Genomic DNA, 19,491 nt, shown 5'->3' on the forward strand with positions numbered 1-19,491 from the left:
AGTGAAAGCTGAGCTCTGCTAATGATCATTGCAATAAAAATGTAGTATTTCTAGGAATGTATAAACAGTGTTGGTTATTGAAAAGGTTAAATACATTTGGTAGATTTTAAATAGTTACTGCAGTGTATGCGATGAGTAGATTTTCCTTTAAGGTAATTTTAAACTTGAGAATATAAAATATAATGTAGATAATTCTGTTTAAATATAATTTATGATTTTATGTTTGTTTTTGGAGTTAAATATGTCCCAGACATATTCTTGACAGGTCTTGTGAAAGTCAACATATTTTAAAAGTTCACAAAGAGCAAAAAATAGGCAAAATGCACATTTTAAATAATGGGTTTATTTAAAAAAACAAACAAACACATAATTATTGCACCCTTTGTGACTGAGAAATCAACAATTAATCAAAGTATTAATCAAATCGAGTAATCAAATCACTCGTATCTTGAGCAATGACCAACAGGATTGGCCCTTTGCTCACAAAGTTTGAAAGACTACTAGCAGGTTAATAAATCTTTATCACTCTACATATAGAAACATTACAGTTCTCAGACAAGGCTTCAGACTTCTTAAGTGAAACGATAAATGCAAAAAAAAAAAACAATATTTTAAACTTGACCGTCGTGTTCACTTTGTGAGGTTTCTGAAGTGGTCCTGTCCCTTGCATTATACAGACTAAAAATCTTTTCTTGTGTTCATCTGAAGAAAGAAAGTCATAAACATCTGGGACGACATGAGGGCGAGTAAATGATGAGAGAACTTTCATTTTTGGATGAACTATTCCTTTGAATAGCAAGATGCGATGCAGAGGCTAAAACATATTTCAGACAGAATACAAGAATGTGTTGAATTAATGAGGAGAGTAATAGAATTAAAACATACAACATTAACCGCTACTTTATTATAAGAGTAGGCTACCCTACTGATCCCAGGACAATAATTTAAAAAATAATTTGCAAATAATATAACAATATAATATAACTATGTTGTGTAGTCTATAATACTATAGACACAGCCAGTTTTACTCATTGAAAGATTTATTAGTGACAAATACTAGAAATGATGAAAATAATTGGGAATCATATAAAAAATGACAAATAAAATAAAAACAGTTCACATTTCATTTATCTATTATAACATTGATGTAGGTTTGTTCGCTTGGCTGTTTCCTCATAAAGGTCCAGAAGTTTGTCAACTTTTTCATCAGGTGTCTTTTTCAATGATATGATCTCATAACGTTGCTGTCTTGCCGCCAGCCAATCGCTGCATTGCTGATCGTGGTTTCGAGTATCGATACATCTGCCCTTTTCAAGGAACACGAGAACGCGCAATAATCTTAGACAACTTAATCCAGATATTTTAATCTAATACGCAAATTCGTTTGAAGAACCAAATTAGCCAGAGATCAGTTATCAGGATTAGAAGATCCGGCATTTTTCAAATAATCTCAGATGTATTAAGCGACGTACGAGGAACGAGCCCCTGGTTTAAAGGATTGTTTATTTGGGGCATTTAGTTTTTTTTTTTTCTCCGCAAATATTGATAAACAATTATTTATGACTAATTCGATTAATTAATGAGCAAATCATGTAATTAAGATTTTTTTTTAATTAATTGACATTCCTAATTGGTACTCCATGTGTCATATGATGACATTATTAATACAATTTATCCACAACCTGGAAAGAACATCACTAAACATAAATTACAATTTATTTCACATACAATGTTCATTTAAACACTTTTTTAGATTTGTATCATTTAATAATAATAAAATAAAAGAAATCTTTCCCACAAAAATATTAATTGTATTTAAATTCTCATCACTGATTTATTTGCACTCAATGTTGTGCATTCAGCCAATACATTACACAGCTAATGGCTCTATCAAAACAGAAAGAATAATGAATAAAGTTTTTTGGGGGGGGGGGGGGGGGTTGGGGTGGCCGCAACTTTGCTACCTCAATATGCTTCCAAAGATTTGATGGTGTACTTTTGAAGCCTGACATTTATCTGATGAATGTCACAACTGAAGTAGAAATGTGTGTGCTTGATGCATGAAAACAATGATCATTGGTTCTCACGTCAATCACGCACATTTGAACTTCCGTTTACCATATTTATTGTGCATAAGATAAAACAAAAATGTAATATACTTTTCAAGATGAAATTAAATTGTAAGGAGTAAAAAGTACTGTTTTTTTCCTCCAGAAATGTAATCAAGTAAAAGTACAAGTAACCAGTTTAAATTGTACTTGAATAAAATACAAATCCCCCAAAATAATACTTAAGTAAAGTAATCAAGTAAAATTACTCAAGTATTTTACACCTCTGGCTGGGGGTACTCCAGGACAGGTTTGAGAACCACTGATCTAAGCCCTGTCTGTGAAACCAGGCCTAAATGTCATTTCAACTCATGACTGCATAATCATATGCTCTTGATTGTCCATGAGAATATAACTTCTAGTTGTATCAACAGTTTAATGAGCTTGATTATAAAATTTAATGACTAGTTCTCTTCAGTAGCTTCTCTTCAACTTTTCTTCACGGTCCAGTAGTGTCTGCTGCAAACTTTCTTTAGCATCTTTAAAATTAGGATTCAGTTCCAGGGCTCTCCGAAAGTCACTCTCTGCTTCCTTGAAAAAGCCTTAGAAGGAAAAACACATTGAAATCAAACAGCACACATTAGTGGAATACAACAGATTGGCAGAAAGCATGCTCTGAGAAAAATAACAAAACTTTAATAGGAATAGTTCACCCATGAATTTTAATTCTGTCATTAATTACTCACCCTAATATCGTTCCAAACCTATAAGACCTTCATTCGTTCATCTTTGTAACACAAAAATAAGAAATTAAAATAAGATATTTTTGATGAAATCCGAAACCAGAGCTTTCTGACCCTGCATAGACAGTAACGGAACTACCACGTTCAAGGCCAAGAAAGGTACTAAGGACACCTTTGAAATAGTCCATGTGACATTTATGAAGTTGAGAATACTTTTTGTGCACATGCACACGCATGCATGGTATTGTCATGAACTCATGACTGCACGCGCGTTGAAGACTGACACAGAAGAGAATGAATTGCTGAATAAAGTTATGTTTGTTTTCTTTGCACAACAAAAAAGGTTCTCATAGCCTTATAAAATTACGGTTGAACCACTCATGTCACATGAACGATGTCCTTACTACTTTTCTGGGCCTTGAATGTGTCAGTTGCGTTGCTGTCTATGCAGGGTCAGAAATAGAGGTCTTCACGGGTCCACTTGGATCCAAAAACCCAAGACCCGAGCAGGTTCGGGTCCAAAACTTCTACGAGTGCCTCGGACACAGGTCTGGTTCGGTATTAGCAGCCTCGGGTCTAGGGCATTTAAAATAAGTGTGCTTTTCCCAAATGGACCCGATTAGACCCGAATTCTTTTAAACTTTCCCGGATGCGTAGCCTACTTGTGCGTTCATGTTAAGTTCATTCTTGAGAAACGCACATAAAAAAGGAACATACGTTTGTAACCTCAGACATCCATCTTATAGATATGAGATCCATCAGGAAATCCACTCACTTCATTACGCTGCGTGTCAATGCAAGGCTTTTCTTTTTTGTGTGCAGAAGCCCTTCACCGGAGATGAGGTAAATAACATTGCAGATAAAACAAGATTTATTAGCAAATCCAAGATTTATTAACCTATCGATTTAATTTTTATAAAACTATCACGTTTATATTTCAAATCCACTGGTTACAATTGAAAGCCAAACTCAGAAATAACATGTATCCATCAGGCAGGCAAAAATATAAAGTAATAGGCTAATAAGTAAATAAACTGAATGAAAGTAATGCGGCCAAATCAGTCAGCAGGACCCCGGGATTTTTCCGGACCGATGTGGGGCTGCAGGCTGTGCACACGTCAATGACGTTTACATTCGGGTCCAGTTCGAAAATAAATGCGGTCGGGTCGGACTCAGGTCTAATTTCATCGGGTCTGTCTCGGGTCGGGTTTATCTTTTTAAAAAAAAGATTTAAACACGTCGGGTTCAGGTAAAAAGCTCTCGAAGATGAGCAAAGGTCTTACGAGTTTGGAACAACATGAGTGTGGAGTAATTAATGACAGAATTTTCATTTATGGGTGAACTGTCCCTTTAAGCTGGTTGGATGCTCTGAGCTGGTCTGAGCAAGTCTTGTTGGTCTCCCAGCCTAACCAGTACCCTAAAACCTCTCAGGTTGTCTTAAAGTGTTAGGCCTAGTTCACCCAAAAATGAAACTTCTGTCGTTAATTACTCATCCTCAAACACTGCTTTAAATGAAATCAACCAATCAGATCAATCTCTGCAGATTAGCGTCACACAAAGGAGGAGTTTGGAAAAATTAATCTTTGAACGAATTGTTTCGGAGTCATTGAGCAAACAAGGTATAAATATAAATGCATATTATAAGAAAATAAAAGTGTTTTTTGACCTTGCATGTCAACCTGTTGTTGAGGACTCCCAAAACCAAAATATGAACCTTTCATAACCCATAATAGGGGCACTTTAAGATATTTTTGATGAAATCTCAGAACTCTCTGACCCTGCATAGATAGCAACACAACTGAAATGTTCCCAGACCCAGAAACGTAGTAAGGACATGGGTAAAACAGTCCACGTGACATCAGTGGCTCAACTTCAATGCAGCATGTGCGTGCTTTCTCCAGAACATAAACAACGCTGATTATGTTGATTACTTTCTGGGGAAAGCACGCTCATACATCGTGGTACTCTCCAAAATGGTGTTAGACGGTAACTCGGGAGAAGAATTGTTGAATAAATTATGTTATTTTTGTTTTCTTTGTGCACAAAAGTTGTTTTATAGATGTCATTACTATGTTTCTGGGTTGTGTGAACATTTCAGTTGTGTTGCTGTCTATGCAGGGTCAGAGAGCTCTCAGATTTCATCAAAAATATATTCATTTGTGTTCTGAAAATGAATGAGGGTGAGTAATTAATAACAGAATTTTCATTTCTGGATTAACTAACCCTTTAAGCAGGTTTATGCGAATTTTTCACAAGCACTGACATGACGCATGAAGAAAATAGTTATAAATTTATCTTCAGCAACGTAAGCCCCCGTTTAATGGTTAAACTCTGTACAAACCCAATCTGTAACGTATCAATCCCCTGTTATAAAGTGGCACTTCAAACTGGCTGTTGATCTGTATGGCAGAGGTGTAGTCATCCATGGCTTCATAAAAATCCACCCGCAGATACTTCACCTGCCCTCGGTTATTATAGGCAATGGCCAAATCATGAGCACTGCAGTTTCTAGATAAACATAAAATGTGATTATTAGCGAAAACATGCGAGTATGATCTTAATTTATCAACTCAGTGGCAAGCAATCGTCTGTGCTGGACAGTTTACATGCAGTCTGTGCTAATGTTTACCAGTGTCCTCCTGACTAATTTATTCAAATAAGCTTTCGGTCGTTAATACCTGGATTTGGTGCAGGACTCGATGAATTGTGTGTATAATTCCTCTGCTGGTTTATAATTCTTACTATTGAACTCGGCATGCGCTTTTTGTAGGATCACGAGCTCGCTGTCCTCCATGAGACACACTACTACTAGCGATAATCAGCTCATGCATATTAATTAGTGCGTACTGACGTCTTACTTTTTCCTTCGACGTCCTGTCATTGAACCTAATTAATATTCATGAGAATTAGATAGTTTGCCAAGTAGATGTTTCTATGTACTGGCGGTATGCGAGCGCCCCCCTCTGAGCCGGAGTGTAATAATTAGCACTCAAACATAGTTTGAACATTATATCAAACTACACTTTCACTTTATGTATTTATTACGACGTAAACATGTGAAATAAACAGTTGTTTGTATTGCACCTTACGTAGGCTGATGCAGTGATTACCATCAATACAATAACTTACAGAAAATTCAGTAAACTGACTACATAGGCCTACTGCGTATTGCAACTAATGTTGTATCACTTTGCTAATTCTGCATAAAGCGCAAATATAGGCCTACCTGTAAGATTTCTAGCATATCTCCCCATTGTCCTTACAATCACAAAAACAAACTTTGCACAGAAATTCACCTCTGGGTATTTCAATATGCACGGCCTTTCAGCATACCATTTTTTTTTTTATGATGGACACACCTAACCTTTTTAACTGTGGTGATTTGCTGGGAAATTTCTCATCTCCATGCTCACCCTTGAGGTTAGGATGTGAAAATATTTACCAGACCTGTTTTTCGCCCAGTCTAAGACAGAATAGATGGTTTCAGAGACAGGTGGAAGGTGTGTGCACAGGGAATGCTTTGAAGAGAATGCAGATAATTCATGGCCACCATAGTGTGCCAGTCAAAAACAAGTCAGCAGAAATATTGTAGAGCCTATTTCAAAAAGAATTGTGAATGTTTTTAAGAGGTGAACAGTTTGAAATACACCAATGGCGCCAGGTGCACCGTCACCTAGATTTCAGTGAACTTCGAGACCTCGAATCTAATGATCCTTGCTCACCTTTATGACCCAAATATTGGTGTTTGCTGTGAGAATTAACATGTTACATTGAAGTCTCATGTGAGCAAAGCCTTGAACAGTCCTGATCTCTCCTCTTCAAAAGATCTCTTTCATTCTATCTCCTTGCAACCAGATGAATACTTTCTTTGTTTGCTTTAACAGGTGATCGAGAAATATCAGTTGATGTGATCTTGAAAATGTCCCAATTCCTGTAGGTTGTGAATTGATTTTAGATGGGATTTGGGATGAGAGGGATTCTGATGTTCTCGGTCTGCCTCAATTTGTGGGATGTTCAAATGTTTGTATAGCATATATGTGTGATTAAATAGATGAATGATCAGGGGAATTTCACAAAGCTGGTCAAGAACATGTTTTCGTGCAGTTCACCTGGCCAGTGATTATACGATTATGTTTAGTCAACGGCTAGACTGAAGGTCTACAGTTGGTCTGTAATGGTCAAGATATTGATTCAAGCACATCTCACAGTGGTTGCAGACAGACAAGTTCTTCACATCTTACTGTTAAACCTATAGTCTGTCTAGCTGAACTATGTGAAGATGATTTCTATAGGGACGCCTGTATCATTTCAATACACTGTGAGATATGAAATCAAGGCAAATATTATGAACAAAGAGACTTTGAGACTGTTGATTAAAAGTGTTACAAGTTTTAATATAATGAATATTACTGCTTGTTTATAAATATTGTAGACTTTAACTGTATATGAGTCTACATAAGATTAAACAATAAAAATATGAACATTCTTTCATTGACATGAACATAAGCAATAAAAATACACCTTTGATAATGATCCTTAGTAAAATTGGTTACAATACGTGGCATAATTTAGTCTATTTAAATGAAGAGATTTCTTTTAACCATTTCTGGGGAGCAAAAGAACATCATTATACATACATTCCAGCAATTAATGCGTGATTTAATCTCTTATTAATATTAATTACTATTTGAATATGGTTAACATTCTTTTTTTTGGTCAAAATGTGGTTTAAGAAACATCATCTGAACATCAGCCACTGTGATCCAGTTTTAAAGCTATTCATGTATCAGTGTGGCCCGTGATGAAGCTTCAGTGATGAAACAGAAGCCGTCTTGTTGTCTAGTGCTTCATATCCACTCCAGCAATCGCTGAAAGTTCACAGAACATGTTGACCCCTGATGAACAGAAGTAAAAATCAAACTTTTAAATGTTTAATCAGCATTAATCATGTCAGAGAATCAATGCTTACCAAGAAATGCTCCGTTACATGTGTCCCAGCATGTTTTCCATTTGTTCAACCTTTCTTATGACAGCAGCAAGTATAACGACTGTTAAGGTTAAAGGGTTTGAAATATGCTGTTTTCAAAAACAAATATAAAAGTAATAAAGCTCAGCAAATGATAGAATTAAGATTTTCATATGAATTATTCTTTTAAGAGAGATGATTTGCATTGCATTCATTATGGGAAATGTAGTTCCACTAAAGGCCCCAATGTACCTCAAGCATAACTGAAGAACGTTATTGACGTGTGATGTTATTTCGAAAGGATATGTTTGGCGTTGAGGTCCTGTAGGGAGGTTTGTGTCAGCCTCTGGAAAGCCAGTCGGGCCTCACACATGCAGGGGTCCTGAACAATCTCCACTTTCACCTCTTCACATCACAAACAAACAACAAACATCACAGAAAATACCTTGCCAAAGGGTGATTTGAATTAGGGGTAATTATAGATCAAATTATCTTCCCCATCCCCAAACACAAAGTGAAAGTTTCTTACCAAATATGTAACACTTTTCAACACAGTTTATGCAATGTTGTTCTTTTCTGAATTTCTTACAACATTGTGAGAGTGTTACATATTATGAGTTTACATCGATGTTGAATCAGTGTTCAACTGACTCAACATGTCAGAAATTACAAGACACTGACAGATGAAGTTTCCCTAGTGACTACAATTTATTTTAATGAATGATTTCTGCAGGATCATGACTGGAGTAACGGTTGCTGAAAATTCAGCTTTGCCATCAAAGGAATAAATAGAAAACAGATCTTTTAAATAACCATAGAATTTCACAATATTACGGTTTTAAATAGTTTTTTTCTGAAATAAATGCAGCCTTGGTGAGCATAAGAGACATATATATAAATAATTTAAAAAATAACTTTTTTTTTTAAATTTCTGAATAACCATGACTGAAGTAATGGCTGCTGAAAATTCAGCTTTGCAATTATAGGAATACATAAACAGAAATATTGTAATACTATATATGTTTTTATTTTAAATCAAATAATTGCATTGCTTGGTGAGCATTAGAGATGTTCTTCAAAGATTCAAAAACATTAAAATAAATTTTGACATAATACAAGACGACTTTCTGGTTAGGCAATGCCCACTTCATAATATAACATTGTGTGAAAAATACTAATATTTTAAGTGGTGCTTGTTTGATTTTTTTTTCTTCTCCAATATTCAGTGGCTATTGGATTCATTATTTCCAGTATCAATGTCTATTGGAATTTTTACCCATTTTTCATATATGTATCATTCCTGCCCACAGCACATGAAGTGGATGGTTACAGAAAACATGTTTGAATAGTACTTCTATAAACTCTTACGTTTTTTGGAACATGTTTTCTTGTCTTCTTGCAACACAAAACCCGGTGGCACTCACAGTGATAGGAAGCATCATCGTTGACACAAATGTGCTCACATTCATGACCCAGCGCACAGTAGTCCAGACCTGCAATAAGTTAAAACTCTAGAGCCCTGAAGCTAACAAATCTCAGCAACACATGACAGAAAAATGCAACTAAATTATTTTATAGCTCTAATTGTTCACAGTTACGTAAAATTCTCCTTAAGAGAATATTCCACGAGACAGTCATAATTCTCAGCTCGCTACAGAAACCTATCATAAAATGGTATGACAGCAATACCATTTATGAAGGTCTAAAGCAGAAAACTCACTGGCACTACCATCTCCATCAGCGTCACTGGCTTTGAAACATGATTTCTTGTCCTGCATCAAGACAAAGCCAGCAGGACACGAGCAGTAATATGAAGAACCGCTGGAGACGCATGTGTGTTGGCAGTCGTGGCCCAACGCACAGGAATCCACACCTGAAATAAGCCATAGTGCCGACCAAAAGGTGGGGGATTTCAGAATACATGTTGCAAAATTAAAATTTCTTTAAAATAATATTAATAGCAATCTGATCACAAGCTAGGTCTAATGCTTTAATGGAATATAATTTGATGTTTTTAGATCACAAAATGGTATAAATGAAGTCTCAGTAACTCACTAGCACTGCCTTCACCATTTTGGTTGCCATCATTCTCTTTGTTTTGGTCACCCTTGTGTACACTGCCACCATGTCCGTAAGCGCCAGCACCTCTAATGGAGCACGTTCGCATGTCGTCGTTCAAGACGAAGCCTGAGCGGCATTTGCAGTGATACGAGTCGCCACTGCTCACACAAATGTGCTGACAGCTGTGTCCTATTTCACAGGCATCCATATCTGGAACAAGCCATAGGACATCTACAGTAACACTGGCAATACTGTACAAGAAAATCTCCTTAAAAACAAACAAATCAAAACATCAGGAATTTTTACATTTTGGGGATTTGTTAAATGTTGTGGAAAATGTCATTGTGGCCGAGCTTATCATCTAATTTGAAGCAAAAAAACAAAAAAAAAACAATTAGACACTAACACTGACTCATCAATGAGATTTTCGGAAGTAATTGGAAAAATAAAACCTTTGACCTCTGTACTGTAAATAATCTTCTTCCCAATGAGTTAAAATGTAATACATAATATAATAATAATAATAATAAAATATATACTAAAATATGCGAAAAGTCTTAATATATTTATATTAAGACTTTTCGCACATTAAGTAAAACTAGTTAAAAACAGCAAGAAAGAATCTCCTGGTGCAGTCCTACAAAATACACTTACATTCAATATGTAATCTATGAAAACAAATCTGAATATTTGACAGTATTATTCTTAAAATAAATGCATCGTGTTTTAAGAATTTGTAAATGATATTTCAAATGAAAGATTCAAAAATCTTTTTAGTTTTGGATTTTAAACTAATTTCCTGGCATTTTCAAGCCAACACGTAACCATTATACTTATATGCCATCTGTTACATTTGCCACATGAAATACTATCTGCCCCTAAAAATGTAGCTATGGTTTGTCATCTGTCTCAGACGTACAGCACACTGACGTTATTGCTATACTGTTTTGACAATGAAACAGTACAGAAGAAGAAAGTCCACAGTAATTCAACAGTGACTTTGAAGGGGTTGAATCAGTGGCTAGAATTCCAGAATTCAGCTGCCAGTGAGCTGGATTGTAGGACAAAAATCATTACATTGCACACATTTAGCTAAATTACAGCTCTGTTCCCAGACCAAGTGAGCCGCCTTGAAACAATGTAACTTAAAGAGCAAAGACGGTTCCAAAACATCAGCTACAAGATCATGCTGCCTTCTAAAATATGATTCACACCTGAAATAAGCCATAGTGCCGATCAAAAGGTGGGCGATTTCAGAATATCATGATGGAATTTAATTTGATGTTTTTAGATCACGAAATGGTATGAATGAAGTCATAGTCATTTCTGATCGTAACTCACTAGCACTACCTTCACCATTTTGGTTGCCATAATTCTCTTTGTTTCGGTCACCCTTGTGTACACTGTCACCATGTCCGTAAGTGCCAGCGCCTCTAATGGAGCACGTTCGCATGTCGTCGTTCAAGACGAAGCCTGAGCGGCATTTGCAGTGATACGAGTCGCCACTGCTCACACAAATGTGCTGACAGCTGTGTCCTATTTCACAGGCATCCATATCTGGAACAAGCCATAGGACATCTACAGTAACACTGGCAATACTGTACAAGAAAATCTCCTTAAAAACAAACAAATCAAAACATCAGGAATTTTTACATTTTGGGGATTTGTTAAATGTTGTGGAAAATGTCATTGTGGCCGAGCTTATCATCTAATTTGAAGCAAAAAAACAAAAAAAAAACAATTAGACACTAACACTGACTCATCAATGAGATTTTCGGAAGTAATTGGAAAAATAAAACCTTTGACCTCTGTACTGTAAATAATCTTCTTCCCAATGAGTTAAAATGTAATACATAATATAATAATAATAAATAATAAAATATATATACTAAAATATGCGAAAAGTCTTAATATATTTATATTAAGACTTTTCGCACATTAAGTAAAACTAGTTAAAAACAGCAAGAAAGAATCTCCTGGTGCAGTCCTACAAAATACACTTACATTCAATATGTAATCTATGAAAACAAATCTGAATATTTGACGCAGTATTATTCTTAAAATAAATGCATCGTGTTTTAAGAATTTGTAAATGATATTTCAAATGAAAGATTCAAAAATCTTTTTTAGTTTTGGATTTTAAACTAATTTCCTGGCATTTTCAAGCCAACACGTAACCATTATACTTATATGCCATCTGTTACATTTGCCACATGAAATACTATCTGCCCCTAAAAATGTAGCTATGGTTTGTCATCTGTCTCAGACGTACAGCACACTGACGTTATTGCTATACTGTTTTGACAATGAAACAGTACAGAAGAAGAAAGTCCACAGTAATTCAACAGTGACTTTGAAGGGGTTGAATCAGTGGCTAGAATTCCAGAATTCAGCTGCCAGTGAGCTGGATTGTAGGACAAAAATCATTACATTGCACACATTTAGCTAAATTACAGCTCTGTTCCCAGACCAAGTGAGCCGCCTTGAAACAATGTAACTTAAAGAGCAAAGACGGTTCCAAAACATCAGCTACAAGATCATGCTGCCTTCTAAAATATGATTCACACCTGAAATAAGCCATAGTGCCGATCAAAAGGTGGGCGATTTCAGAATATCATGATGGAATTTAATTTGATGTTTTTAGATCACGAAATGGTATGAATGAAGTCATAGTCATTTCTGATCGTAACTCACTAGCACTACCTTCACCATTTTGGTTGCCATAATTCTCTTTGTTTCGGTCACCCTTGTGTACACTGTCACCATGTCCGTAAGTGCCAGCGCCTCTAATGGAGCACGTTCGCATGTCGTCGTTCAAGACGAAGCCTGAGCGGCATTTGCAGTGATACGAGTCGCCACTGCTCACACAAATGTGCTGACAGCTGTGTCCTATTTCACAGGCATCCATATCTGGAACAAGCCATAGGACATCTACAGTAACACTGGCAATACTGTACAAGAAAATCTCCTTAAAAACAAACAAATCAAAACATCAGGAATTTACCATTGAAGGTTTTGGGGATTCTGTAAATGTTGTGTAAAACAGTGGAAAATGTGGTAACACTTTACTTGAAGGGGTGTGCATAAGACTGACATGACACCTTCATAATCATGACATGACACATGTCATGAATATGAAGGAGGTTTTATGCATGTTTATGACAACTGTCTTTAAGTGCATTAAAAATGACATAACTGAGCGAATGACAAAGATGACATTATTTGACCAAACCCTAACCTAACCCTACCCCTAGCCCATAACAAAGACATCTCAAACAATGTCATCTTTGCATTAACTGAGTGAATGACACTGAATGACAGCTGTCATAAACATGCATAAAAACCCTTCATATTCATGATTATGAAGATGTCATGTCAGTCTTATGCACACCCCTTCAAGTAAAGTGTAACCGAAAATGTCATTATGACCAAGCATATTATCTGATTTGAAGCAAGAAACCAATTCAATACTACACTGACTCAACAATGAGATTTTTGGAAGTAATTGGAAAAATAAAAACTTTGTACTGCAAATAATCTTGTTCCCAATTATTTTTTCCCTACTTTTCACACATTTTAAGTAAAACAAGCTACTTTTTAAATTTGATCTTGTTTTAAGAATTTGTACATGATATTTTAATAATAAATTGAAAAATTTCTTTTTAGTTTTGGGTTTTAAACTTAATTTCCTGACATTTTCAAGCCAACACGTAACCAATATGCACCCTGCTCCATTTGCCTCAAAATGAAAAACTATCTGCCTGTAAAAATGTAGCTATGGTTTGTCATCTGTCTCAGACATACAGCAACACTGACACTGATGTTATTGCTATACTGTTTTGACAATGAAACAGTACAGAAGAAGAAAGTCCACAGTAATTCAACAGTGACTTTGAAGGGGTTGAATCAGTGGCTAGAAGTCCAGAATTCAGCTGCCAGTGAGCTGGATTGTAGGACAAAAATCATTACATTGCACACATTTAGCTAAATTACAGCTCTGTTCCAAAACCTAGTGAGCCGCCTTGAAACAATGTATCTTAAAGCGCAAAGACTGTTCCAAAACATCAGCTACAAGATTATGCTGCCTTCTAAAATATAATTATGGCCAAAATCTATTCATACATGCAACTAATTAAAATAGAAATCTTTAACAAATATTTGTGCTGTGTGTTTTTATTCTCATGAAGTCTTTTGTGTCAAGCCTCCTGTATGCCATATGTGAAGAGCACTATCTGTGCTACACTATCTGTAAAGTGTCCCAAATGCCTAGTTCTTTGAGTTTGCCTGATGGTTAGAATGCTCCCTATGTAGGCAGTAGACAAAGGAGCTCACACTGTTTGGAACAGAATTTACATCTTCATGTAACCTGTAACTTAGCACACACAATAAAATAAATGATATCATATGATATCAAGGAATACAATCAGAACAATAAGCTGGCAAGCAATTGCTAGCTAAAGAGGTTAGTTAAGTAGGATTGCTGGTATTGTCGCAATATAAGCATTCTCTATTATTAAGCTTAAATTAGTCATTGTTAGAGAAAATCAAATATGCTCGTACTAAGTATGTCTTCAAAATCTAAAGTAAAGCAGTTAGCATAATCTGCTGGCTCTTACGTTTTAGGGAACATGTTTTCTGGTCTTCGTTCAAAATATAGCCCTTCCGGCACTTGCAGTAAAAGGAGGAGCCACTGCTGACACATATGTGCTCACAGTCATGTCCCATTGCACAGGCGTCCATACCTGGAACAAGCTTTCATTACTCAACTGGAGTGAGGAGGCCACTCTAGCAAGAGTAAGTTTATGGGCAAGCAACTGTCTAGATTTCTAAAATTAAACTGCTTTAGTTTTAAGAAAAACAAAAAAATGCTTGTACTAAATGTGTAATGTGATAAGTACCTTAAAAGACACACTGGAAACTTTATGGGACTTTTATTGGGTCTTGTATGATAATATTACTCAAATGATATGCCCTTAGTTTGCATAGCATTTAGCATTAAATCAGTATGTTATGATACTAGCTGATAGCTGCACTAAGCAAATTGTTTGGACACTTTGAAGGCTTAACTAGCAAGCACTTTTCTAGCACAGCACTCAATTGAGCAATTTTAATGTCCAAAAGATCGACTCTTGCCCTGAAAAAGACAAACAATTTTAATTATCCACAAACAGTCAAATATTCAAAGCTCTCAATTATCAGAGGTTTCTAAGAAAAACATACTTGAAGTACACTAGTCTTACAACAACTGTGTGAAAAGACATTGAAAATATTAAATACCGAGCATTCCATTCCAAGATTCCACAAAAATAGGATGCAAAGCACATACATTAGATGATTCAAAGCATTCAAAAGAGCCAAACGTTGAAGAATGCTTCTTTGAATGATCGGTGGACTTTTTCAGCACTCGCATACTGAAGAACGATTTCCTTCAGAATGTGTTGCGATCCAATGATTCAAACTTCTGGAAAACAAGATAATTACCTTGAAAGTTATAATTCCAAATGATCAATGCATGGATTTAATGTCTGAAGTAAACTACAATTTTAAATTTGGTATTCAGACCCAACTGTTTTCCAGAGAATGAATCATCACCCACTTCCAAGGACTGATATATATCTTGTAAAAAGGAAAGACATATAGCCCCATCTCCCCTTTTTTGCATTAATCCTACCGCACAATGTCTCCCGGAACTTCGAGGTGAGCTTCTCAATGACACCGTAGGTCTCCACGTAGAACACATGGTCCTCAAGTGGATTGCTGGCCATGAGCTTCAGTGACTGCTTGTCAGCCCTGTCCACTCCGACTGCATAAATCTCAACCCCCGAAGCTCGTGCTGCAGCCGACACCTCCTCGACTTGGTCTTGAGGACGTCCGTCGGTGACAATGATGGCAACCTTTGAGATGTTCTTCGATTTAGGCCGCGCTCCTGACTTTTCTGTGAAGGCTTCATCCATGGCTTTCTTGATGGCCATACCAGTCATGGTTCCCGCAGCGAGGGGTTCGATGCGGTTGATGGCTTGCTTTATAGAGTCCTTCGTGAGATGGTTCTTCAGCAGGAACTCAATTTTGACCGTGCTGGCATAGTTCACCACTGCGACACGTGTGGCATCATGGCCAACGTCAAGAGTGTCCACCATGTCAGCCAGGAAGATCTTGACCTTCTCAAACTCACCTGGACGCACGCTACGTGAGCTGTCAATGATGAAGACCAGGTCCAGTGGGCGGCTTCTACATTGTGAATCTGTTGCTGAGAGTTAAGCAGAGATTGTTAAGCACTTCAGAATTTTTTCAATGTCGGCATGATATAATGAAGACTGGTGTGTTAGTTCATTAAAGGATTAGTAAAACAAACAGATTTAGAGTTGACATTATATGTTTTGAACCAATGGAATGGTAAATATGAGTAAAGCATATTCTTTGCATGCAAACAAAAGGATTAGTCAAATTAGATTAGTCAGTTTACTAAAAACTGAGTTTGGTCACTTCTAAAACAAATCCCATTGGATTTGAACAAAATGACAGACTTTGACATACTGGAATACTAGAATGTTTCTGGTATATGGAAAATTCACTTTTTCTGATATATATGGTACCCTACAGCAGGAATTAGCCATGACTCAGGATAATCGGGCTCTTAATTTCATTTTGCATTGTCCACCTTTGCAACAAAGAAACCTTAGGATCCCTACTGCTTTAATGTGAAGTGTGTCCAGTCCTTCTACTGAAGGGCCACTGTCCTGCAGAGTTTACGTCCAATCCAGATTAAACACACACGAACCAACTAATCAAGGGACTTTCGCACCCTAGAACTATTGGCAGAAGTACTCGCTTTTTGGCGTGTCCGCAATGCAGGAACTAGAACGTATTTCGTTCTAGGAACTCCATTTGAGGGAACTAAATTAGCTCCTACTTCAGAGTAGGGCATAAAACAGTTCTGCAGGAACTATCAGTGATGCAAGTGTATGCTGATTGGCCAAACGCATACGAAACACTGACTCCACAACATTTTTAAAGAGCCATGAAAAAATATTTACTCCACAAACGTGGAAAACAGCGATAGCAGCATTTAGCTACCTGTTGTCTGCAGTGATGTGTTCTTTTCTCAGCCTCGATGATATGTAACACTGCAAGTTGTCATTGGAGATTTAGTCAGATTTTCACACTCTTTCAATCGCATAAATTGTGTTTACATTCCATCTCCATTATTTCTAAATCTACAGCTCCGATCATGCATCCTCCATTCACCGGTTGTTGACGTTTGTAGATGCGTGCATAAAGACACCACTGTCGGGAAAAAATTGGGAGTTCCTCCCAAATGCGAACAGGAAAACGGCTCAAGGGGGAAACTGGTTCTCTAGGAACCACCATGCTGGCTATAGTTCCTAGAACTACATGGTGAGAAAATCCCTAAGGTCTTCAGGATTACTAGAAGCTTCAAGGCATGTGTTGGGGCTCAAGTATGCAGGACATTGTCCCTCCAGAAGCAGGACTGGATACCCCAGCATGAACAGATGGAGGGTTAAACGAAGCAGTACAGTATACATGGAATTATACCTGTCCTCCCTGTGATGGCTACCCTGCCGTGGGTAACAATCCTGTTTGGTGCCTCTGGTAATGATTCTTGTGGCACAGTAGACATTAGTAGGAACTGTGGTGGGGTGGTCTGAAGATATGCCTCTTGTGTCAAACTGGATGTTGACAGGGATGAGATCTTTGGGTAATAAGGTCTTAAACTATGGGTGGACATTGGGACAGGCTGAGGCGAAGCGCTTTGAGGATTTGTCTCTGGTATCAGTGTGGATGCTGGCAGGGATTCTAGGTAGCCACTTTGGTCATATGGCTCTAATGGTGATTGGGGTTGGATTCTTTGAGGATATGGCCCTCTTGAATAGGTGAACTTTGGCAAGGGTTGGGATAAAGTGCTCTGAGAGTACCTCTCCGGTGTAAGGGCGGATGTTGGCAGGGATTCAGGGAAGGTACTTTGAGGATATGCCTCAGGTGTCATGGTAGTGGTTGGAAGGGATCGGGGAAATGTACCTTGTGAATTTGGTTCTTGTGCCAGTGTTGACAAGGATTGTGGCATAGGTTTCTGAGGCAGGGAGAGATTCAAAGATTGTGAGGTTGCCAAGGTCATTGATGGCTTTGATTGGTAAAAACCAGTCTCAGGAGCAACCGTTGGAATGGTTGGCTGGTTATTTGTTGATTGCTCCGGAAGAACCACAGATTTTTCAGGACCTATATACGGTTGTTGTGGAACAACAATGGGTTGATTTGACACCACCGTTGACATGGCTGTACTTTCCCCTGATTCTCCTGTAAGTACAACTGCTGGTTCTGGATCTTTAACTTTTCGGCAAACTATTGGTGCCCATTCACCTCTCAGCTGCATGCGTGCCTCAGTTGGATACTGGTTATTATTTGTATTAAGCACCTTTGTGGCTGGTGTGTCTTTGAGCCAGTCGTGAACTTTGGGTTGAGAAGGAGCTGTGGGTCCTGGATAAGCTACTGGGATAAGATGAGGCAAAATCTTCCTCCTCTGTTTGTTAGGGACATCAGGTCCATCTAACCAGTATTTACTCCTGTATACTACAGACCATCAGAAGGTTGAAGTGGAAGAGGAAATTAGCCAAACAAAGTCAGTCAAACAAATACAACTGGCATTGTTTGCAATGCCCTAATTCCTCATTGTTAAAACATTTTACAATACATGCCACTCAGATATCACACAAATGCTTTTTTTTTTTTTGTAGCATTCATGCACTTCAAGGAATAGTTCAGAAAATCATCATTTACTTACCTTTCTATCATTTCAAACCTGTATTTATTTGTATCTTCTTCAGAACACGAAAGGAGATTTTTGAACAGCATTGGGGTCCAACATCGGACCCCAGGGACTATTATCGTTTGGACAAAAGATACATTTTTCAAAATATCATGTTTCACAGGTGAAAGAAAACCCATAGAGTAAACAACAATTTTCATTTATGGGTGAACTATCCCTTCAGTGCTTAAATGTGCATGTATTTTATTTCACATTTGCTATTATAAATGCATTAAGCAAATTTCTAACATTGTGCATTGCACTAGAAACTTCCATTCATTTTCCTGTTACAGCATGCACAAAGTCAACAAACAATTTTTGTAGTGCATCAAGGAAAATAATGAAACCATAAATGTTCCATTGCAGTGATGTAGAGTAGTTCAAGATACAATGCAAACATTAACTGAGAAACAATAGAACTAAGAAAGTGGCTTAAGATCCGGAACTTACCTGCTGGGTTCAGCGTCCGGTGTGGAAGCGCATGATTTCTTCTTTGTGCGTAACTTTGTGCTAAAATGTGGGATGGATTGTTAAAGTCATAGGATTCACAGAGATCGACCAGCAGAAGAGAGAGGCAATATACCAAACTCCCAATGAAGGACTTCATTGTTTCTCCGTTCTTCTCAAGTCTGCTTCAAGTTTGTGTGCGGTCCTCTCGTCTAACTGACACCAGTATGATTCCTACAGCATCCTAGACTGCACATTTAAAGGGTTGACAAGAAACGTGTCAGATTTTTGTCCAATCCAAATACAGAAGGGGGAGTCCCACATCAAATCACTTGTCATCTGACATTTTAGACTTACAGATGTAATAAAGCATAAGTAATACTATTGAACCAAATGTCCATTGGG

At 37.2% G+C, this 19,491-nt stretch overlaps 3 protein-coding genes across 3 annotated transcripts; all 3 read right to left on the reverse strand.

The window, feature by feature from the left end:
* Positions 1–1,022: 1,022 nt before the first annotated feature.
* ttc32 (tetratricopeptide repeat domain 32) lies at positions 1,023–5,636 on the reverse strand. Its single transcript, XM_058754885.1, has 3 exons — positions 5,470–5,636; positions 5,133–5,299; positions 1,023–2,650 (listed from the first exon to the last, which is right to left on the reverse strand). Exons 1-3 carry the CDS (start codon positions 5,583–5,585, stop codon positions 2,523–2,525), a joined length of 411 nt encoding a protein of 136 aa, XP_058610868.1. The 5' UTR covers positions 5,586–5,636; the 3' UTR covers positions 1,023–2,522.
* A 1,675-nt stretch (positions 5,637–7,311) lies between these two features.
* LOC131527237 (matrilin-3-like) lies at positions 7,312–19,288 on the reverse strand. The gene is made up of 6 exons (XM_058756185.1): positions 19,090–19,288; positions 15,490–16,065; positions 14,435–14,560; positions 8,064–8,162; positions 7,761–7,830; positions 7,312–7,686 (listed from the first exon to the last, which is right to left on the reverse strand). Exons 1-5 carry the CDS (start codon positions 19,244–19,246, stop codon positions 7,775–7,777), a joined length of 1,014 nt encoding a protein of 337 aa, XP_058612168.1. The 5' UTR covers positions 19,247–19,288; the 3' UTR covers positions 7,312–7,686; positions 7,761–7,774.
* Positions 8,888–10,131, reverse strand: LOC131527239 (matrilin-3-like). Its single transcript, XM_058756186.1, has 3 exons — positions 9,813–10,131; positions 9,478–9,630; positions 8,888–9,250 (listed from the first exon to the last, which is right to left on the reverse strand). The coding sequence occupies exons 1-3, from the start codon at positions 10,024–10,026 to the stop codon at positions 9,084–9,086; spliced, it is 534 nt and encodes a 177-aa protein (XP_058612169.1). The 5' UTR covers positions 10,027–10,131; the 3' UTR covers positions 8,888–9,083.
* Positions 19,289–19,491: the final 203 nt, after the last annotated feature.

The sequence above is a fragment of the Onychostoma macrolepis genome, chromosome 20, assembly GCF_012432095.1.
Source record: "Onychostoma macrolepis isolate SWU-2019 chromosome 20, ASM1243209v1, whole genome shotgun sequence".
Lineage (NCBI taxonomy): Eukaryota > Metazoa > Chordata > Actinopteri > Cypriniformes > Cyprinidae > Onychostoma > Onychostoma macrolepis.

Bases quoted from the DNA above. Each gene is read 5' to 3' on its own strand.
- ttc32 (XM_058754885.1), bottom strand. From the start codon at position 5,585: ATGGAGGACAGCGAGCTCGTGATCCTACAAAAAGCGCATGCCGAGTTC. The intron at 5,300-5,469 runs GTATTAACGACC...ATGTTTATCTAG, and splicing joins GAGTCCTGCACCAAATCCAG to AAACTGCAGTGCTCATGATT. The intron at 2,651-5,132 runs GTTTGTACAGAG...TTTCCTTCTAAG, and splicing joins ATTGATACGTTACAGATTGG to GCTTTTTCAAGGAAGCAGAG.
- LOC131527239 (XM_058756186.1), bottom strand. From the start codon at position 10,026: ATGGATGCCTGTGAAATAGGACACAGCTGTCAGCACATTTGTGTGAGC. The intron at 9,631-9,812 runs GTGAGTTACTGA...GGCTTATTTCAG, and splicing joins AAATGGTGAAGGCAGTGCTA to GTGTGGATTCCTGTGCGTTG. The intron at 9,251-9,477 runs GTGAGTTTTCTG...AACTTATTGCAG, and splicing joins TGATGGAGATGGTAGTGCCA to GTCTGGACTACTGTGCGCTG.
- LOC131527237 (XM_058756185.1), bottom strand. From the start codon at position 19,246: ATGAAGTCCTTCATTGGGAGTTTGGTATATTGCCTCTCTCTTCTGCTG. The intron at 14,561-15,489 runs GTAGGATTAATG...AGCTTGTTCCAG, and splicing joins GTTCCGGGAGACATTGTGCG to GTATGGACGCCTGTGCAATG. The intron at 7,831-8,063 runs ATATCCTTTCGA...CAGTCGTTATAC, and splicing joins ACAGGACCTCAACGCCAAAC to TTGCTGCTGTCATAAGAAAG.